We start from the raw sequence: 23,136 nt of genomic DNA, 5'->3' as shown, positions 1-23,136 counted from the left end.
GAGTACAAGCTAAATGTTCAATCTGTGTGCCTTATTGTTGAACAATGGAAGATATATATGTCGGTCTTCTGATCTTAACATCTTCATAGGACCCACACCGCCGGTGGTGATGGTATCGTGCATTCACCGTCCCTTCATTCCAAAATTTCCAATCCCGCATGGGAGTCCTCCCAAGCGGAATTAGAAAGATTTGATGAAAATTCCATTCCCGCGGATCGTAAAAGTTACGTGGTGAGCCCATCCCCTCCCCCCATCCCCCACCCTTTCTCGTCCTCCTTGCTGTTGTTCTCAGCGCTACTACCGGTCACTACTGCTCAACGGCGACATTGGTAGTACTCACCAACGTGCAAGTTGCCACTTACCGCCGAGACAGCTCTTTCTCCGTGGCGGTGCACCTCACCGACTTGGTTTCACAGATCCTTTAGCGACTGAGCTACTACTATCATCGTGGCTGCTTGTGCTCACTGTCACCAGATCCAAAGGCAAGGGTAATAATACTTTACTTCCATCACTGGTTGTTCTCCTCAAAACTTATCTCCGTACTAGTGTCGGGTGATACAATTGCACGCCAGGGTGGCCTCATCTCTTCGGCGTGTGGTGTCATGGCTCTTCTAGATGGAGAAGGCCCCCAACAAGAGGAACACAGTAGGCAGCGTCAAAGACCATGTGCTTGTAGAGATCCTCCGCTGCCTTCAGCTCAGTCCTTGTGTTGCTACAAGTGTGTCTGTCGCTCCTAGAAGGGCCTCATCTCCGACTCCAACCACCATAGAAGCTTTCCCAGACTATTGTCGACTTCTTTATGGCTGCTGGAACGGAAAGCGCCACTTCACCTGCATCACCGATGAACAGCCCTCCTTGTCCTTCTTTCCCTTTCCCATTGACAAAGTTGTGGTCTCAAATTACTGAAGTGGCCTCATCCTCCACTAGTGTGTTGGGCCTGATGGATTTCTCCACTATGTTGTCTACAATCTGGTGACTGAGAAGTGGCTTGTACTGCTTGGGTTTCGATCTGATAGTCTCCTCGCACTTCCATGTGATTGAATATGTACAGGAGGAGGGTGCGTGCGTAGGTGTGGAGATCTACTCATCTAAAACTACAACATATATCTTTAAGGAATCTGAATGGGGGCGAGGGTATTATACTACGATCAAATTCGAGAAGTGTTTTTCTTAATGGTTTTATACACATGATTGAGTATTCTGTGATAGTTATTGTGGATATGGAGGGAAAGACATGAAGAACAATTCGTAAGCCATGTGGTGATGAAATCTCCATCCATCAAGCTCGGGATCATTTGTGTTTGTATAGTGTTGATATACACAATATGTCTTAGCTTTCAGTCTGGATAATTGAAGACTATGGTACTAATAAATGGACATTGGAGCATACTGTGAGAGCGCAGGAGCTGTTTGGACAGAACAATATTGACTTTGGGTCTAAGCTTTGTGATGCGGACTATAGAGTGATTATAGTTTACCCAGAATGTAATTTGATTTTCTTTGTTGTGGAGGAAAGAACACTGATTGCATATGACATGAACTGTAGAAAGGTTCATGTCATCCTTGACTGTGTCATCCTCTATCGTAGACATAGCTGGCGTCTGCATATGAACGGACCTTACTATCTTTCTTATGTTCCCTTGTTCTTGGAGTCATTAGCAGAGCAGTAAAGATGCATTTGTTGTATTTCATTGTTATGAGATATCTTTGTTCAAGTAGGGAGTTTTTTTATTCAATATATAGGCCCATTTTGGCTTAGTAACAAAAGGAATGGTATGTTGAATATTATTAATTCTACTGCTTTGTGCTGGTTGTGGAGTCTGAGTGTTTTTCAACAATTTTTCTTGCACTAGCTAAGGGATGAAGAAGAAGGGTTCCATTGTGCATTGGCTACCAATCTGAAGGATGCACTAATTATATTCACTTTGCCATGCAAGCATGAGTGCCACATAGGAGGAGTATAGCTACGTCATTTTCGTTTTATAAGTCTGTAGAGATTAGTACATTTATTATGCAATCTATGTACTGCTTATGTTAATACAACAACTCACAAAGTTGTTATGTTAACGTCGATTGTTATTGTACAAAGTACTCTTGTTTGTGGACATGATATATGGATGTAATGATTATATCTGTATGGTGTGTGTTCAGTAAGCTATGAAGGCCCCACCTTAATTAGTAAATTTATTGTGAAAACCGAATGTAGTTCCGTCATTGTTTATTAAGGCCCCGCCTTAATTAGTAAATTTATTAAGGCACCATTGATTCTTTTTTCATCACTGCCGCTGCATACCACTCGTCGTTGGTGACAAAATGGTTGTCATTGATCGATGGTGAAGCAAACATCCAACACCACCACTATACGTATGATGTGGCGGGGATCAAATCTTCATCACCGACGAATTGTTTAGTAAGCTGACACCGACAATAAGATCATCAAAGGTGGATCGTGCTATAAGGCGATGATAACCATGACATTTACACAGACGATTCATACTCCCAACTAACGGTGATCTTGACCTGGACACAAATGACTCGGACTTCAAAGCAACGGTGAACCCACGCTCGACACAGTCGGGTCGTGGTGCAAGGCGACGATGATTATTACTAGTACACAGACGCATCATCGACCAATGCAGCGGTGTTTATCGTCTGTCACTATCGGTTGTCAAATGATGGTGATGACCAGGACCATCACCGTCGATAGTTTACTGCCTAGCTACACTACAAGAGATTGGACCTTCTATGACAACTTTCATATGACAAAGCACTTTATAGTCATAAAAATGTGTTTATGACAATTTTTCAATAGATGACAAGCGTTTGTGACCAATATGTGATTTAGTCATAAACAATCGTCACCATGTGCCTTTCTCAATTTTTATGACAATAGCTCATCACGAAAGTGATGAAATGTGATGGTCATAAATAAAAAATCATTTAAAAAAACACACTAGCACAGCCATGCTTAGGTGGACTAGTGGGACCCACGTGTAAGTAAATAATAACAGTAACACTATCGGTTGTCAAACGATGGTGATGACCAGGACCATCATCATCGATAGTTTACTGCCGAGGGCCGAAAACCAGTTGTGATGGGGGGTTACAGACCGGCTGTGATAGGCATGCTGTAGTAGTGTGTTCGTCTAGGCCGCAAGGCGAGCTAGTGGGGAGAAGGTGGGCCAATGGCAAGGGAAGGGAGAGGAAGTTGGTGGAAGGAGAGGAGGCATTGGGTTGGTCTAACCTGCTGGTTGGGAAAGGATTTTTCCTTTTTTCTCTCCAAGGATTTTGCAAAGAAACAACTCCAACAAAATCAAAACAAAACCAAGCCACGCATGCATCTAATTTTTTTTGAAGTGCACCCAATAAATTTAGGAACGTGTCTTTGAAAGGGGATGAGGCAGAGTTTTGTTTTATTTTAGATAAAATATAAAATGTATGTGAAGCGGTCTTGCGTTGAATATGAGTGAGCTCAAATTCAACTAAATTTTATTTTTCCACAAACTACTTTATTTTGAAAATACCTCTTGCCATGTTGTTGACTTGGTCAACTTCATGACAAGTAGTAGCTTGTTGCAAAAATAATTTTGAAGTCAGAGGAAAGAGTTGACTTAAGTTTGACCTAATACCACATGCAACACACATTGCATAAGAAAATTTTAAAAAGTTAGCATTTTTGTAATACACAAAAAACGCGCGGTATGTTACAGTTACGGAGGGAGTAATACTTAGTGCATTTTGGCACGTTCATCCGGAGGAGCCACAAATTGCATCCCCTCCTCTATACACAAGAAATGGATCTGGCTCCTCTTCCTTACACCAACAAATGGCTCCTCCTCTTGAGATGTTTGATGCGGCTCCTCTAGCTCCTCTGCCGAAGATGCCGCTCGAACCAGAGCTGGAGCGGTGTCAAACAAACCCTTATATCTCTTAAGATCCTAGCCCGTGTGAGAGCATGTGTCTGTCGATCAGGTTAGTTGAAATGGAGGTAGTCTACAAAAATACGTGTACGTAAGAGATTTGCTTTCAGTTGTGCCGATAGAGGATATAAGAGGAATAAAAAACCAGCCAATAGGGAGGACAACTAAGCATCCAAGCACTGTCTATTTATATATACAGGGGACGTACACATCAAACCAATCGTCACTCGTCAGACGACGACTTACGGTGCTCCAAATTTTACCGGTGGAACTCAGCCATTATGTAGTTTATTAGTTAGCAACCAATGTGCATTGCTTCCAAAAAATCAACCAATATGCATGATCATTAGTGTATGGTGCGTAATATATGCATTTCTAGTTAATTAGTTTCCGTCAGGCCGGCCAGCGATACTAAATCGTCATCCGTTCGGTTCATGAAAGGTTGACCTTTGTCGTTTTGGGTGTTAGGTTTGATGGATTCTCATCATCATTTGAATTTTGGTAGACTGACGACATCACATGCTTATACTAATTGTTTGCTTGTGAAGAGAGTAGAGACCAATTTGTTATAGAGTTAAATGTATGGTAGGTCCTTGAACTTGTCTGGGACGTCATTTAGGTTCACAAACTCTCAAAATGCATTTCTGTCACCTTAATGTTGTTTAAATGTGCCACTTAGGCCCACAAACTCTCAAAATGCATTTTGGCCACCCTAGTGTTGTTTAAGTGTGTCACTTAGGTCCATAACGGTTCAGGAGCTGGCTTTTCGTGGCGTTGCCAGCGTGGTGCTGGCTGTGCCACTGCGCACGTGAGGAGCGCGTGAGGTGGTTTGAACTGTGAAAATAAGTAGGCAGACTCTCAAAATTTGATATGTTTATTTTTGTATCATATCTAATTTTTGTCCTTGTCTGACTATAGAAATAATTATAAATTGTTAGTCATCCCTATGTCAACACGGATCAGATTTTTATCGGGTTTATAGTTTTGTCCAACGGATTTTTTTATTCTTGGAATCGAAAATTGCAGATCATACTTAAATAAATTGCAGCGAACTAAAGCTATAATTTTAATATAAAAGATATGTAATAACCATCAGGAAGCTTGAATTTTAACAAATCCCACTAAAAACACTTAGTTTCGCCAAACAGGGCACGACAGAGCTATTTTTAAATACCAAATGAAAACGAGGTACTCTTGCACGTATGTATCTACGAAACTCGCATAATATACTTCAGCAGACATGCTGCTCGTCAGAGCCGGATTCCTCCTTCAGCTACGAAACTCGCATAATATACTTCAGCAGACATGCTGCTCGTCAGAGCCGGATTCCTCCTCCAGCTTTTGTTGCTGGTCTCCAGCACGGCAACCACCCTCGCAGCCACAGAAACATCTCCGACAGGCCATGGTGGCGCCGGCGACGAGAAAGCTCTTGTGGCTTTCAAGGAGAAGATTGCCCGCCACTCCGGCGTGCTGGACTCTTGGAACCAGAGCACCAACCACTGCAGCTGGGAGGGCGTCACCTGCGGCAAGAGACACCCGTGGCTAGTGGTCGCTCTGGACCTCAGTTCCCAGGGCCTTGACGGCACCATCTCCCCTGCCATCGGCAACCTCACCTTCCTTCGTTGGCTCAACCTCAGCTTCAACACCCTACAGGGCGAGATCCCTCCCAGCATCGGATCCCTCAGGCGCCTCCAGAGCCTTGACCTGATGCAGAACATGCTCACGGGCGTCATTCCCAGCAACATCAGCCGCTGCGCCAGCCTCCGTGTGATGAGGATCAGTAGCAACAAAGGGTTGCAGGGAGGCATCCCGTCTGAGATTGGCAACATGCCGTCGGTCTCAGTTCTGGCCATGGCGAACAACAGCATCACCGGAACCATCCCGTCGTCTCTTGGCAACGTTTCCCGGTTGACCGTATTGTCCTTGTCAAGCAACTATCTCGAGGGATCAATCCCTGCAGGGATCGGCAACAATCCATACCTGAACTGGCTTCAGCTCTCTGTCAATAATCTCTCTGGTTTGCTTCCTCCTTCTCTGTTCAACCTGTCATCTGTTTATTACTTTTTTGTGGCAAATAACAAGCTGCATGGACGTCTACCAACCGACCTGGGAAAAAGCATTCCGAGCATCCAGGCATTTGGGGTTTCAATAAACCGATTTACTGGAGCTCTTCCACTGTCACTAGCTAATCTCTCCAGGCTCCAGCAACTTTACGTGTCGATCAACAGTTTTGCCGGAGTTGTTCCTTCCGGATTGGGCAGACTGCAAAATCTTGAGGTGTTTGACCTGGACATGAACATGTTCGTGGCAAACGATGAACAAGAATGGGGATTTATTCCGTCTTTGACGAACTGTACAAGGTTGCATGTGCTCACCATTGGATGGAACAGGTTCTCAGGGAAACTGCCAAGTTCGATTGCTAATTTGACAATCAGCCTCCAGGGGCTACGGGCTCCCGGCAACAGCATATCTGGTGTCATCCCATCCGAGATCGGAAATCTGATAAATTTAGAGGAGATTGATTTTAGAGAAAACTCCCTCTCTGGGGCTATTCCTGAAAGCATCGGCAAGCTTACGCTACTGATCAATCTATATCTGTATTCCAACAACTTGTCAGGACGTATACCAACAACCATCGGAAACCTCACTGCTCTGTCTTTATTTGTAGCACATGGCAACAGTTTAGAGGGGTCAATTCCTCCCATGATTGGAAATTTGAACAAACTTGCAGCTTTAGATCTATCAAGTAACAAACTTGTTGGATTTATTCCCAGTGAAATTATGCGCCTATCATCAATCTCAATAGGTATTTATTTGTCTAACAACCTGCTGGAGGGACCAATTCCTTCAGAAGTTGGTGATTTGTTAAATATTGAAAAGCCCATTCTGTCAGGAAATAAATTGTCAGGTGAAATACCGGATACCATTGGCAACTGCCGGGTCCTCGAAGTCATCTCACTGGGTGACAACTTATTTCAAGGAAGCATACCTGCCACACTGAAGAATGTGCAAGGCCTCAATCGATTGAATTTGACGGCCAACAAACTGAATGGCGGCATCCCTGGCATCTTAGGCAGCATTACTGACTTGCAGGAGTTGTACCTTGCCCACAATAATTTATCAGGAGGGATCCCAGAGCTATTAGGCAATTCGACGTCGCTACTCCGACTTGATCTATCATTCAACAATTTGCATGGTCCAATACCAAAACAAGGGGTTTTCAGAAATCTAAGTGGACTATCAATTGTTGGGAACAATGCGTTATGCGGCGGTACCGCGGTATACCACAGCTGCGGCTGCCAAAATGCCCAGATTTTACAGTAGAAGGGAATAAGAAAAGCATGCCAAAGTCTGTTAGAACAGTAATCCCAACAGGAGGAGCTCTCCTGCTCTTACTCTTTTTGTTTGGGCTGGATTTCATTACAGAAAGTCCAAGACAGCACCGAAGAAAGCAATACCATCACAATTCACAGAGAAAGAGCTTCCAATAGTGGCTTACAATGATATATTAAAAGGAACAAATGGATTTTCAGAAGCAAATGTGCTTGGGAAGGGAAGATATGGTACAGTATACAAGGGCACTCTAGAAAATCAAGCCATTGTTGTAGCTGTTAAGGTATTCAATCTCCAGCTATCAGGATTGTATAAAAGTTTCCAGGCAGAATGTGAGGCACTAAGAAGAGTAAAGCACCGATACCTTGTAAAAATCATCACATGCTGTTCAAGCATCGACCACCAAGGTCAGGACTTTAGAGCACTTGTCTTTGAGTTGATGCCTAATGGAAGCTTAGACAGATGGGTCCACTCTAATTTTGAAGGCCAAAATGGACAAGTAGCACTCACCTTGTCGCAGAGGCTGGACATCGCTGTGGACATTGTGGATGCTTTGGACTATCTTCACAACGGTTGCCAGCCATCAATCATCCATTGCGATCTCAAGCCAAGTAACATTCTTCTCAATCAGGACATGAGAGCTCGTGTAGGAGATTTTGGCATTGCTAGAGTTCTAGATGAAGCAACAAGCAAACATCCTGTGAATTCCGGTAGCACCATAGGAATAAGAGGTTCAATTGGATACATTGCTCCAGGTAACTCTTACATGTTTTCTGTTCCCCATGTGCTTCGCATGATAGCATCTAATTATCCCCATGCCCCTCAAATATTGTGCATACATCAGTATCCTCGTATTTCAATCCATTGCAGAATATGGAGGTCTTGCGGTATCAACTTCTGGTGACGTGTTTAGTCTTGGCATCACTTTGATAGAGATATTCACAGGGAAGAGCCCAACAGATGATATGTTCAGAGATGGAATAAGCCTACATTATTATGCTGCGGCAGCTCTTCCTGGCAAGGTGATGGAGATAGCAGATTTCAACATCTGGCCCCATGATGAAGCAAATAATAGCAATGATACAAGGCATGTAAGAATAATAACAGGGGAATGTTTGTCAGCTGTAATTCAACTTGGTGTCCTTTGCTCAAAGCAATTGCCAACGGAGCGGTTGTCAATGAGTGAAGCTGCTGTAGAGATGCATGCGGTCAGAGGTATATTAGTGCTTGCTCATCTATTATGTGATGTCAGATCCAATTAACCATCACTGTCTTTAATTATATTCTGACTATCATGTTTCTCAATGTAACGCTGAACCATGGAACTCCATAACATATTTGTTTCTTTTGTGGGAATGCTTTAGACTTTATAATCAACAATACTACGGTACTCCAGTTAACTGCTTAGGAGATAATAGCTCAAACAATTTTGAGCCATTGATTTTTTAGATTTAATACATTAATTATTTAAATAAATAACTTGAGAAAAGGGGAAATACTCCCAAATCTAGTAATCTCGGGAGAAAACGAAAGCAGGCAGTCCTTCCTTTCTTGAAAAAGGTAATTAATGACAATACATGTGGACCAATATTTTCGTGTGTGGTATGAAAGTAATAGTGTAGTCCACATAGAGGCCTTAAGGTGCATAGATGTCATTGTGAAGATGGCAAGGAAGCTTGGTGAAAAGCTCAACACAAAGATATAACAGTAGAGTTTGTTTTTAGCCAGTTATAAGGTGATTAGAGGATGTGCATAGCCTTGCAACAGGATGTGCCTTGACTCCGTCAGGCTCCTACAGCATCAAGTCTACTTATACGACATTCTTCATAGGAACCATCAACTTTAGCCCATGGAGAAGAATTTTGGAAAAGTTGGGGCCCCTGTGTTGCAAATTCTTCACCTGGCTGGTGGTACATAATCGGTGCTGGATGGCTGACCACCTATCAAAACATGGTCTGCCTGACCCTAAGGTTTGCCCCTTCTATGACCAAGCCGAGGAGATAATTAATCATCTCCTGGTTGGGTGTGTATTTTCTTGCCAAGTCCAAGCCTTGATTTTTCAGCACCTGGGCATAATGCAGTTGGCACCTGAACCTTCTGTGAGTCATTTCTCTAGATGGTGGAGGAATTTGATCACAACAGTACCAAAAGAATTGAATAAGGGCCTCAATTCCTTGATTATAATCTTGGTGGCGTGGGAGGTCTGGAAACACCGAAATGGTTGTGTTTGAGAATATGAGGCCGAGTAATTATGTTGTGCTTAGTGTAGTAAGCATGGAGGGTGGCCTCTGGTGCTCAGCAGGAGCATCCAAGCTCCAAGAGCTCCTGCCCAGGTTGTTGGTCCTTGGATCTTAAGCCCTGAGATCGCTGATCGTTATTCTTTTAGCCTGTGGCGCATCTGTAATTGAATTCCTGGGGTGTTGGTGTGTGTGGTGTAGATACTCGGGTTTGGGTCTCGTACTCATGCACTCTTTTTTATATCTTAATGAAATGACGTGCAACTCTCCTACGTAGTTCGAAAAAAAAAATTATAAAAGTCGTCTATATAGTGGTCCATAGTAAGAGGTATTCATAAACATATGGATTACCCAAAAGAAAAAAAAAATATTATAGAAGTCGTCTATTTTTCTCTCTCCCCACTCTTCCTCTCTCTCCTCTCCCTCTTATACCGTTGGATCCTTATATGCTTTTATTTATCAGTGGACCCCATATTACTAGTCTCTACGCTGTAGCAAAGTAGTCTATATATATGGATACCTAACACCGAGCCCACCTATTTAGACTACCTGGTTAAACAGGGCAACCACAATATACCTGGAAAGTAGTTCATAGTGAATTAAATATTCATCACAAGGTAGCTGGAACATTGTGTGTGGGTAGCCCATAGGAGAGAAATAACCAAAGATAACCATAAGACTATGGCTAGACCATAAGACAATAAACAATATTATTTGTACCGTATGGGAGGCCGAGAGAGTGATATTTTTGTTATTTTACTTTGGGACCAGCTTATTCACAACTAATCTAAATATATTGTGCCAACTTCGCTATGGACTGGTCTAAATACATTGTGGTTGCTCTAATCATCTTTGGAGGCTTAGGAACGCTAGGATCAGGATAATTTTTTATAGCCAAGATGATTCTCCTTTGGAAGTTCTTCGATCCGCAATTAGAGAAAGCGACCTCTGGGCGCGTCAATATACAAGATAGAGAAACCATCACTCTAAGCTTGGTGTGATTATCTCTCAAACTGCTGAAACTCTTTGGATTGATTTTCTCTCTTCCCCATGTACTTCCACCTTGGCCTGTTAGGCGTTATTGTTGCTGTAAGGTTGTTTCAGCTCTTTCGTTCAATGAAATAAGTAGATGGAAATTTGCTCCCCTGAATTGATGAAAAAAACATCCCGGCACACTCAATCCATCTTATTGGATAGGATGGGGAAGGGGTGGCCAGGGGCAGGAATGTTGGGTAGAAAAGACTGGATTTGAACATGTAAAGTTGTTGCCTGCCCCCTCCCTTAGCTTTCCTTTTTCAAAACTGCACTTTCCTTTTTTCAACACTGCACTAACAGACACTTTAATTTATTTAACCGGTAATTGAACGACCCATAATTGAGTTTCACTTCACTAACAGATACTTTTGACCGGACTTGCACCGGTACCGATCCATGATGGAATTAATCCACTCGGCCAGTTAAAAATTCCCCAAAAGCACAAGCACTCTGCATGCGTACGTTGTTTGTGTATGCATTTATGAAACTCTTGACGTACTTCATGAGCTCAAAACATAAGGCTATCAAGCCTATCAGGCAAGGAAACCACTCTCTGCCCTGACTCAAATCCTTCAGCAGCGATGCTGCTCCTCCAGCTACTTTTGCTGCTCTCCGCCACCGCAACCAACACTGCAACCGCTTCCTCGCCAAGACATAATGGTGATGAGGGAGCTCTTGTGGCTTTCAAGGTGAAGATCTCCGGCGTGCTGGACTCGTGGAACCAGAGCACCAGCTACTGCAGTTGGGAGGGCGTCACTTGTGGCAGGAGGCACCGGTGGAGGGTGGTCGCTCTGGACCTCAGCTCCCAGGGGCTCGCCGGCACCATCTCCCCTGCTATCGGTAACCTCACCTTCCTGCGCTTACTCGACCTGAGCTACAACAGCCTTCAGGGTCCAGCATCGGCTCCCTCCGGCGGCTCCGAGGCCTTCACCTGGTTCAAAACACGCTCACTGGTGTCATCCCGAGTAACATCAGCCGCTGCATTAGCCTCCGTTGAGATTGGCAGCATGCCGGCGCTCTCGGTTCTAGCGCTGGACAACAACAGCATTACCGGAACCATCCCGTCGTCTCTTGGCAATCTTTCCCGGTTGGTCGCGTTGTCCTTGGCAATCAACTATCTTGAGGGATCAATCCCTGCAGGCATCGGCAACAATCCATATCTCAAGTGGCTTCAGCTCTCTGCTAACAATCTCTCTGGTTTGCTCCCTCCTTCCCTGTTCAACCTATCATCTGTTTATTACTTTTTTGTGGCAAATAACAAGCTGCATGGCCGTCTACCAACTGACCTGGTGAAAAGCATTCCGAGCATCCAGACATTTGCGGTTTCAAATAACCGATTTACTGGCCCTCTTCCACCGTCGCTAACCAATCTCTCCAGGCTCCAGGGTCTTTTTGTCGAATTCAATAGTTTTATTGGAATTGTTCCTTCCGGATTGGGCAGATTGCAAAATCTTGAAGTGTTTGCTCTGGTTGGTATCATCTTAGAAGCAAACAACGAGGAAGAGTGGGAATTTATTAGTTCTTTGGCGAATTGTAGCAGATTACAGAAACTAGCCTTTGGATGGAACAGGTTTGCAGGAAAACTGCCAGACTCGTTGGCTAATCTGTCTACTAATCTCCAGTTGCTTCAGATTTCCAACAATAGCATATCCGGTGTCATCCCATCAGATATTGGAAATTTGGTAGGTCTTGAGATGCTTGATTTTGGCAGAAACTTACTCACTGGGGTCATACCTGAAACTGAAAGCATTGGGAAGCTTACACAATTGCAGGGGCTAGGCCTCAATTCAAACTACCTCTCAAGACTACCATCCTCCATCGTAAACCTTTCTAGTCTACTTAAACTTTATGCAGGCTTCAACAACTTTCAGGGGCCAATTCCACCAAGCATTGGAAACTTGAGCAAACTTTTATCCCTAGATCTGTCAAATAGCAACCTTACTTGTTTGATTCCTAAAGAAATTATGGAGCTACCCTCGATCTCAATGTTTCTCGATCTGTCCAACAACATGCTAGAGGGACCACTTCCATTAGAAGTCGGTAGTTTGGTACATCTCGGACAGCTAATCCTGTCAGGAAACAAATTGTCAGGTGAGATGCCTGATAATATTGGCAAATGCAGGGTCATGGAAATCCTCTTAATGGATGGCAATTCATTCCAAGGAAGCATACCTGCTACGTTCAAGAACATGGTAGGCTTGACTGTACTTAATTTGACGGACAACAAACTGAATGGAAGCATCCCTGGCAACCTGGCTACTCTTACCGACCTACAGGAGTTGTATCTTGGCCACAACAATTTATCCAGAACAATCCCAGAGCTTTTAGCTAATTCAGCATCGCTACTTCGCCTAGATCTGTCCTACAACAACTTGCAAGGTGAAATGCCAAAAGGAGTTTTCAAAAATTTGACTGGACTATCAATTGTTGATGATAATGCGTTATGTGGGGGGATACCACAGCTCCATCTGCCAAAATGTCCAAGCTTTTCTGCAAGAAAGAATAGGAAAGGGATACCCATGTTTCTTAGAATAACAATCCCAACAGTAGAAAGTCTCATCTTACTTTTTCTAGTTTGGGCTGGATTTCACCAAAGACAGTACCGAAGAAAGATTTGCCACCACAATTTTCAGAGATAGAGCTTCCAATAGTTCCATACAACGATATACTGAAAGGAACAGATGGATTTTCATAATCAAATGTGCTTGGAAAGGGAAGATGTGGTATAGTATACAAGGGCACACTAGAAAGTCAAGCCATTGTCGTCGTCGTTAAGGTGTTTAATGTCCAGCAATCAGGGTCCTACAAAAGCTTCCAGGCTAAATGTGAGGCACTAAGAAGAGTGAGGCACCGATGCCTTCTAAAGATCATTACATGTTGTTCTAGCATCAACCACCAGGGTAAGACTTCAGAGCACTAGTCTTTGAGTTCATGGCTAATGGCAGCTTAGATAGATGGATCCACTCAAATTTTGAAGGCCAAAATGGACTAGGAGCACTCAGCCTGTCACAGAGGTTGGATATTGTTGTGGATATTGTGGATGCTTTGGACTATCTTCACAACGGTTACCAGCCATCGATCATCCATTGCTATCTCAAGCCAAGTAACATTCTTCTCAATTAGGACATGCGAGCTCGTGTTGGAGATTTTGGCATTGCTAGAGTTCTAGATGAAGCAACAAGCAAACATCATGTGAATTCCAGTAGCACCATAGGAATAAGAGGTTACATTGGATATATTGCTCCAGGTATCCCAAGTTATTTTGTTACATGCTTCAAATAATAGCATATATCCAACAACAACAACAACAACAACAACAAAGCCTTTAAGTCCTAAACAAGTTGGGGTAGGCTAGAGTTGAAACCCAGCAGAAGCAATCAAGGTTCAGGCACGTGAATAGCTGTTTTCCAAGCACTTTTATCTAAGGCTAAGTCTTTAGGTATATTCCATCCTTTCAAGTCTCATTTTATTGCATCTATGAAGGGTCGAGATGGCGACTAGAGGGGGGGTGAATAGTCTTTTCTAAAACTTAATCGCGTCGGCTAACCGATACAAATGCGGAATTAAAACTATCGGTCTAGCCAAGACTATACCTCGCTATATATGTTCACTAGCACCTTGCAAAGATAACAAATATGCAACAAAGGTGCCGGGCTAGCTAGAGCTCTCCTAAACAATTCTAGGAGCAAGGTTACACAAACCTATGCCACTAGTACTTTGAGCAACAAGGGAGCTCCTACACATGCTAGTAAGCAAAAGCACAAAGCTAACGATGCTCACTAGCAATGCTCAATAACAAGGCAACCAATGCCTAATTAGAGAGCGCAAATACTTAGTTACACAAACTAAGCAATGTGACTAACAAGGTTACTAAAACCAAATTAGCCACGCAAGGGAGCTACTTCTATGCTACACAAGCAAGAAGGTAATTAGCAAGCTACACAAGCTATCTAATTACAAGAGCAACTACACAAGCTTAATATGTATAAAAGTAATGGCAAGCTTGTGTAATGGGGATGCAAACCAACGGGAAGAACAAGGTTGACACGATGATTTTTCTCCCGAGGTTCACGTGTTTGCCAACACGCTAGTCCCCGTTGTGTCGACCGCTCACTTGGTGGTTCGGCGGCTAATTAGCATCACCCGCTAAGCCCGCACGTCGGGCGCCGCAAGAACCTACCCCTTGAGTGAGGGTAGCTCAATGACACGCTTTACTAGAGTTGCTCTTCGCGGCTCCCGCGGGGCGAGCACAATGCCCCTCACAAGCACTTCTCCGGAGCGCCGCACAAGCTTCTTGCGCGCTTCAACGGAGACCACCACCAAGCCGTCTAGGAGGTGGCAACCTCCAAGAGTAACAAGCACCACCGGCTTGCAACTTGATCACCTAGTGCCACTCAATGCAACCTCACAATGCAATCGCACTAGAATCGCTTACTCACACAATCGAATGATCACTATCAAGTATATGTGTGATGGAGGGCTCCCAAGCACTCTCAAGCATGGACACAAAGTCCCCCAAGGTGCTCCCCACCAACCATGGCCGAGGGCCACTTCTATTTATAGCCCCAAGGGCTAAACTAGCCGTTACCCCTTCACTGGGCAACGGTCGGGCTGACCGGACGCTCCGGTCGTGTTGACCGGACGCTGGACCTCAGCGTCCGGTCGCTCACAGACGACCACGTGTCCCGGTTCCAACGGTCACTTGACCTGACCGGACGCAGCAGCACCCAACTGACCGGACGCTGAACCCCCAGCGTCCGGTCGTTTCCAGTAAGCTTTCGAGCATGACCGGACGCGTCCGGTCGAACGCGATCGGACGCAGCCAGCGTCCGGTCACACTCCAGCTACTGCGTCACCGTACGTCAGCGCGACCGGACGCAGCCTGCCAGCGTCCGGTGCATTCAGATCCAGCGTCTGGTCAGTTTGACCGACGCCAGCATCTTCTCCATTCTCTTCACCCTTGCTCAAGTGTGCTAACCACAAGAATTTGCATCCGACGCAATAGAAAATAGGCATTCCATTTTCCCGAAATCGCCGAATCCCGCCGAGCAAGCTCGGCGGGAGGGAGAGAGGGACCCAAACCCATCTCACCCCTACAAACACCACCTCCTTTGTAAATGTGCCAACACCACCAAGTGTACACCACCATGTGTATGTATGTTAGCATTTTCACAATCATTTCCCAAAGGATGTTAGCCACTCAACTTGCCACGCCACTCGATCGTAGCGACAATGCAAAGTTAGATCACTCGAGTGGCACTAGATGACCGATATGCAAACAAGTTTGCCCCTCTTGATAGTACGGCCATCTATCCTAAACCCGGTCATAAACTTCTCTACACACCTATGACCGGTGAAATGAAATGCCCTAGGTTATACCTTTGCCTTGCGCATTCCATTCCATCTCCTTCAATGTCGATGCAACACATGCACCAACACGATCAACAATGATATGATCCACTTCATATCATCACATGATCATATTGGTTCATCGATCTTGACTTTACTTGCTCTTCACCGTTGCCATCGTCCATCGGCGCCAAGTCTTGCTCAAGCTTCACCGCCACACGGTCCATCACTCCAAAGCCTTCGACTTGCCCTTCACGCTTGCAACCGGTCCATCAAGCCAAGTCTTGTCTTGATCTTCTCCACCTTGATCACATGACTCAATGTCATGTCTCATGTGCATTTAAGCTCCTTCATCATCACATGTGTGAGCTTTGCAACATCTCCAAGCCATTTTCACCTTCATGGCATATGTTGCTCACACACATGTACCTATGGACTAATCACCTGTGTATCTCATATAAACACAATTAGTCCACCTAAGTTGTCACTCAATTACCAAAACTAAACAAGGACCTTTCAATCTACCCAAGTCAACTTTGGTCTTCATCTGCCTCTCTTCATGTTACTATCCTGGCTTAGGATTCCACTATACACCGGTGTCTCTGGAGGTCTCCATTGGACATGTTCAAACCATCTCAACCGGTGTTGGATAAGCTTTTCTTCAATTGGTGCTACCCCTAATCTATCAAGTATATCATCGTTCCGAACTCGATCCCTTCTTGTATGACCGCAAATCCAACGCAACATACGTATTTTCGCGACACTTATCTGTTAAACATGTTGTCTTTTTGTAGGCCAACATTCTGCACCATACAACATAGCAGGTCTAATCGTTGTCCTATAAAACTTGCCTTTTAGCTTCTGTGGTACCCTTTTATCACATAGGACACCAGATGCTTGGCGCCACTTATCCACCCTACTTTGATTCTATGGCTAACATCTTCATCAATATCCCAATCTCTCTGTAGCATTGATCCTAAATATCGAAAGGTGTCCTTCCTAGGCACTACTTGACCTTTTAAACTAATATCTTTCTCCTCCCGAATAGTAGTGCCGAAGTCACGTCTCATATACTCAGTTTTAGTTCTACTGAGTCTAAAACCTTTGGACTCCGAAGTCTCCCGCCATAACTCCAGTTTCTGATTCACTCCTGTCCGGCTTTCACCAACTAGCATATATCCCTATTAGCTAATTAATATGTGCTGCTACGTGGGTTAGTAATTGTTAAAAAGTAAGTCAGAAATTCATGGATAATTGGGTTAGAGATCAACAAAATTGCTCTTTCTCATTTGCTCATATGTCTGTCTTAGTTTGAATCTTAGCTTCTACTATGCGTTGGACATGGAAAGTGTCATATTCAATGCTTCCCTCAAACATGTACCCATCATCTGCATAGTGACACACATCATGCATTTATGCCATATAAGTGGATAACTTGGAAAATCATTACGGTTACTTTTTAGATAGTTTTTTAAAAAAAACAATAGATGCATGCTATTAGATTCAGACTCAGAATTACTTTAGAATGTTTGTAATAACTGAAGCAATTTTTAATGGTTACTATATGTTATTTTTCATGATGGCATAATGGATAATTTAGATGGAGATGAGGGGTTATTTTAAGTTAGTTTTCACAATGTCATATATTGGTAATTTGAATACACAAGATAGAAAATGCCATTTAAGAATGCTTTTATAATGGCAGAGGTGTGCAATTTTTTAGAAAGCACAATATGCCAAATGCATATTATCACCATTGATAACTATAGAATACTGAATTGATGACTGATGCCTTTTATTTTAATGAGAACATCTCGGATTTATTTTTAGTTATGGCTTGTCTTGTGAGCACTAGGGCGGAGGCTCCAATAGGATTATCCAATTGTTGATAGTCTTCGAGTTTTATACATATATACCTTTGTTTCCTCATATTTCGTTCCACTACAGAATATGGAGAAGGGCTTGCGGTGTCAACTTCTGGAGATGTGTTTAGTCTTGGCATCACTTTGATCGAGATGTTCACAGGAAGAGCCCGACGGATGATATGTTTAGAGATGGAATAAGCTTGTATTGTTATGCTAAGGCAGCTCTTCCTCACAAGATTATTGAGATAGCAGATCCAACATCTGGATGCATGATGGAGTAAACAATAGCAATGATACAAGATATATAACAAGAACCAGGGAATGTTTGTCAGCCGTCATTCAGCTTAGTGTCCTTTGTTCAAAGCAATTGCCCACGGAGCGGTTGTCAATGAACGATGTTGCTGCAGAGATGAGATAAATATACTTTTTCTCGGTAATTGAGTGGTGTTAGTTCATATTAATCACCACTACCTTATACTACCATGCTTCTCTAAATGTATTGTTGAAGTCTGTAATATATTTGCTTCTCTTTTTTCAGTTGAAATATCTTCTTTTATTAATATATCTATCCACAAAGCAACCTCTCCTGTTATGTAAAAAATATACATATTTGATGATTTTGGGGGTGATCTGTACAAGATTTTATCAATTGTGTTGTGTTGTCTTATGTCATAGGCTAATAGGCATTATCATTGGTTAGAAAATGTTACCTGGAATCATGCCAGTATAAACGTCATGACGCCTTTACACTATTCGTCTATTTGTAAACTTGTCATTACAATTTGCTATATAACCAAGTGGAGCTGCTAGCACCCGGACGTCCGATTGGGCGCTAGCATCCGGACGCCCGTCTACTGCGCCTGCCCACACGCCTACTTCACGTGGGGGCCCGCGCGCTCCATTTCCTGTGCATACACACCCACGCGGGGCCACGTCTCGATCTGCGCCCGCTCCGTTTCCCGCGCCTGCTGCTCGCCCCCTCCGCTCCCACACGCATGCACGGGGCCCAGCAACTGCAAGCAGGCGTCTACAGCAGGTGATTCCCACTACAACATGTGTAACACCAGATCTAGTTTTACAATATTTAGATGAAATATTTGCAACATACGTCTAAAAATAAATGAAGCATCTGTGATATACACTTGAAGCACTATTGCACCATGTCCAACATCTCAATCTACTTTTGAAACATCTAGATACAACACTTGCAATATAAAAAAAAAAGACAAATAAAACACTTGAAACATGCGTCGAAAACATTTAAAAACACACTTGAAAACATACATAACATCCAAATAAAACACTTGCAACATATGTGTGCAACATATGCAATCTCCAGATAAACACACTTACAACGTACGTCTGAAAAAATAGATGAAACATTGGGGATAGACGCTTGCAACATATGTGTATAACAATTGCAACATATGCAACATCCCGATCTACTTTTACGACATCTGTATGAAACACTTTCAACGTACCCCTAAAACATTTGAATTTTACACTTTGCAACATGCATCGGATCTCAATGCGGCCTGCTCCGCCGTCTGTATGGGGGCGCTAGCGCACCGCAACCATAGCAGGAGGCGAGGCCGGAGGGCTTCCGCGCCAGGTCATGATGCTTCTCCTTGCGTTTGCGGCGCCTGTTGGCGTCGTTACATGGGACAGGCAGCGGAGCAGGAGCAGCAGAGCGGGCGCATGGAGGAGCAGCATCAGAAGCTCGCAGGGCGAGCGCGCAGGAAGAGGAGCAGGAGCAGCTGGCGGGGCGGACGCGCAGGAAGAGGAGGAGCAGCCGGTGGCGCGGCAGGAGCAGCAGCCGGGCGTGCGTGGTGCCGGGGTGGAAAACGCCGCGGCGGATGCGGCTGTTGCGAATGGGAAAGTATCGCTCTTTCCTTTTTCTTTTTTTTTATTTAATTTTTTTTGAGGAAATTCTTTTTTTATTTAATAAACCATGTACTCTGTATGTGGTGAGGGGAAGCCTGTGGGCCGGTTCACAGGCTCAGCTGGAGCATCTGGACTGACGGACGCGAGAGGGACGCCGGCTGCAGAGTATTTCCGTACACGCGCTTCATACGTTGATGTTGAGCTCACGTACAGTTAATTGTATTTCGGTGTTGCCTACAATCCCATTTGTTACAAACCACCCTCCAGCTTTCCCTAATGTCGTAACCCATTGTTGTGGGCTCAATATGATGCTCTGCCCCGTGCGAGCTCCCTCCCTCCGCTCGAGGACCGGATCGCCGTCCGTCCGCCCGGTGCTGCGGCGTGCCGGCTCGCGCTCGAGGATCGGATCGCCGTCTGCCAGGTGATGCCTTTGCCGTACGTGCCTCGCGCTTGAAGATCGGATTGATCCACCTGCAACTGCAAACGATCGATCGGATGGAGAATCGTATATGTTCCTTCGGGCGCGTGCGGGATTTAAGGGCACCAAAGCTTGATTAGCGGAGGAACGAGGCAATACAGCCAAATGGTCTGTCCTAGTAGTAAGGAAATACAACCAAATGTTTATCATTCATTTTTTAGGTAGCAGACAATAGTTTTAAGAAATCAAATGATCCCGATCATATAGGCAAGACAGTTTAATGCCAATGTGTATCTTACAGTTAATCGTCCTGTTCGCTTGGACTTGTTTGGCTGATAAGCCATAGATGAAAGTACGGTTGGCTGGTTTGATGTGAGAGAAAAATAATGTTCGTTGACTGAAAAAGTACGGCATATAAGTCAAACAGGCCTAAACGAACAGGGTGAATGTTTCATTACTATACAGTATACAGTACACATGCCTGCTTTGATCTTTTTCAGCAGCCCATTAATACTTACTGAAGTACAAATATTTTTACTCTTCTAGCATCAGCCAATTAGGTTGAATCTTGAGCACTAGACCGATTATGTAAATAAAGAATGTTCTGATCTAAAATTCACGAATTAAATACTGCCAGGAGACGAGAACATTTGGAAATCGAAAGAATAATGCAAACTAACTTATTTCTTTGTTCTTCATAACATTACAAAACTCGTCTGTCAGCCACTCTCCACAAAGTAGTATAACTTATATCAACAAAAGAATGCATATCAACACAAGTAACTTTGTGATAAACAATATCCCCTGGTCTGTACGTAGCTGTAAATAACGCCACTTGCTTATAACTTAACGGACAATTGGTGGCAGTGGCACATCCGTATTCTCAAAAACACGGGTCGTGGTATTTCTCTGTTTCTACAAACCTTCCACTTTCCTAGCAGTTGATGCCACATGTTTGAGTATCTGGGCCAGTGACACGGGTGGTGAACGGGTCGATGCGAACCCACAGCAAGGAGAAGATGGACGCCAACAGGATTGCCCAGACAACCACGATGGTCGGGGTGCGGTTTTGCCGACCCATGAGACCCTTGAGGAATGGGTACAAGTGAACAATCACCCAGAAGGCGAAGAAAAGCTTGCCAAAGAGCGGCCCCCATGACTGGTAACCGCTGTTGATCGCGTAGGAGATACCAGCAACAACACCGACCAGGTTGATGATCAGAATGGTCATTGGCGGGATCAAAAGGGTCGTCCACTTGAACATGTACAGCTCCGCAAAGTCACCGTCTTCATCTGAGGCCTTTGAGGTGACAGCGAAGTTGGTGTCGATACCAGCAAGCACCACCCTGGAAGACTGCGAAAAGGTGGGCAGAGATACCTCCAATGACCCAGAATTGTTCATTCCTCCACCACTCGTCAATGCCAACACCACTCCACCTCATCTCGAGGATACCAGTGGCAAAAATTGAAATAAAGAGAGAAATGAACCAAATACTAGCGAATAGCGAAGTTGCTAATCTGCATTCCAAGATAGATTCCATCAGTATCGTTGTTCAATGCTCCTTGTAATAAAGAACACTCTTATGTAACCCATACTTACCTCTGGAATGATGAACTTTCCAGTGAGCAGACAGATGGCAGGCAGAATACAATAAATGAGAAGTGGGATAGACGTGAGCGGGTAAATGGTGGTGTTGATGTAAGCAAATCTCTCCAAGAACTTCAGGCGTCCTCCATAGCCGTACCATAAGGGGCAATGCCGGCTGAAAAGAATTTCCACAGAGCCAAGAGCCCACCGGAGCACTTGGTTCAGACGATCTGAAAGATTGATGGGAGCAGATCCCTTGAAAGGTGGCCGCTTAGGCATGCAGTAAATTGACCACCAGCCTCGTGCGTGCATCTTGAATCCAGTAAGAATATCTTCTGTCACAGAACCATAGATCCACCCAATCTGCAATTTGAAATAAACTTGTTACTATTAACAAAAGCTTTTCAAATTGCAATAATAGAACAGCAACTGTGCTCTGAAAGGCAAGAGCAGAAACAGATTTTTCCCCCTCCAAAACATTTATTGCATCCATGTTTTGCATTGAATGGTTTCTCCATTTTATTCTTATTGTTGAAGATTTTAAGGAAGAGTTTGCTCTGGTTATCGGCCAAGCCAGTGTTTAGTTCCCAAAATTTTTCAAGATTTCCCGTCACATCGAATCTTAGGACGCATATATGAAGCATTAAATATAAATAAAAAATAAAACTAATTACACAGTTTAGACGAAATTCACGAGACGAATCTTTTAAGCCTAATTAGACTATGATTGGACACTAAATGCCAAATAACAACGAAAGTGCTACTATACCATTTCCTAAAAAATTTCGCCAACTAAACGAGCCTCAAGCGGGATTCGGGAAAATTTTGCATTCCTGGCTGTCTAGCACAGATTCAGATTCTGTGCTCAAGGTTGCACGTTACCCCAGTTCCCAATGTATGCCCTTGTTCAGTTCCACCCCAACTTTCAAAAAGTTGCTACAGTACCTGTCACATCGAATGTTTACGGCCCGTGCATGGAGCATTAAATGTAGACGAAAAGAAAAACTAATTGCACAGTTTGGTGGGAAATTGCGAGACGAACGTTTTGAGCCTAATTAGTCCATGTTTAAACACTATTTGCCAAATAAAAACGAACGTGCTACAGTAGCCCCAAAATCCAAATTCCTACAACTAAACACAGCCTATATCTGTGGCTTTCCCCCTATTGTTTCCACAGGACAAATCAAAACAGTATTTATGTGAGGATTCTCACGTTACCTCAGTTCCCCGTTCAGTCTTGTCCTCATAGCCACAACTTTAGCCCGTGTTTAGTTGGCAGGCTAAATTCCAAAAAAGTGCTACAGTATCCATCATATCGAATCTTGTGATACGTGCATGGAGCATTAAATATAGACAAAAAAAAACTAATTGTACAGTTTGGTTAGAAATCACAAGACGAACGTTTTGAGCCTAATTAGACCATGATTGGACACTAATTGTCAAATAAAAACGAAAATGCTACAGTATCCTAAAATCCAAAATTCCCCCACCTAAACACCGTCTTAAC

At 43.8% G+C, this 23,136-nt stretch overlaps 1 protein-coding gene and 3 pseudogenes across 1 annotated transcript; 2 read left to right on the top strand and 2 right to left on the bottom strand.

The window, feature by feature from the left end:
- Positions 1-5,225: 5,225 nt before the first annotated feature.
- LOC136543544 (receptor kinase-like protein Xa21) lies at positions 5,226-8,515 on the top strand (annotated as a pseudogene).
- A 2,591-nt stretch (positions 8,516-11,106) lies between these two features.
- Positions 11,107-18,157, top strand: LOC136543543 (receptor kinase-like protein Xa21; annotated as a pseudogene).
- Positions 18,158-20,690: 2,533 nt separating this feature from the next.
- LOC136541577 (probable cellulose synthase A catalytic subunit 8 [UDP-forming]) lies at positions 20,691-21,537 on the bottom strand (annotated as a pseudogene).
- LOC136543542 (probable cellulose synthase A catalytic subunit 8 [UDP-forming]) lies at positions 21,536-22,877 on the bottom strand. The gene is made up of 3 exons (XM_066535961.1): positions 22,848-22,877; positions 21,642-21,992; positions 21,536-21,559 (listed from the first exon to the last, which is right to left on the bottom strand). Exons 2-3 carry the CDS (start codon positions 21,939-21,941, stop codon positions 21,536-21,538), a joined length of 324 nt encoding a protein of 107 aa, XP_066392058.1. The 5' UTR covers positions 21,942-21,992; positions 22,848-22,877.
- Positions 22,878-23,136: the final 259 nt, after the last annotated feature.

This window comes from Miscanthus floridulus, chromosome 3, assembly GCF_019320115.1.
Source record: "Miscanthus floridulus cultivar M001 chromosome 3, ASM1932011v1, whole genome shotgun sequence".
Classification (NCBI taxonomy): Eukaryota; Viridiplantae; Streptophyta; class Magnoliopsida; order Poales; family Poaceae; genus Miscanthus; species Miscanthus floridulus.
This window is presented reverse-complemented; position numbering and strand designations above follow the sequence as displayed.

Bases quoted from the DNA above. Each gene is read 5' to 3' on its own strand.
- LOC136543542 (XM_066535961.1), bottom strand. From the start codon at position 21,941: ATGCACGCACGAGGCTGGTGGTCAATTTACTGCATGCCTAAGCGGCCA. The intron at 21,560-21,641 runs GTAAGTATGGGT...CTTGGAATGCAG, and splicing joins GAAAGTTCATCATTCCAGAG to ATTAGCAACTTCGCTATTCG.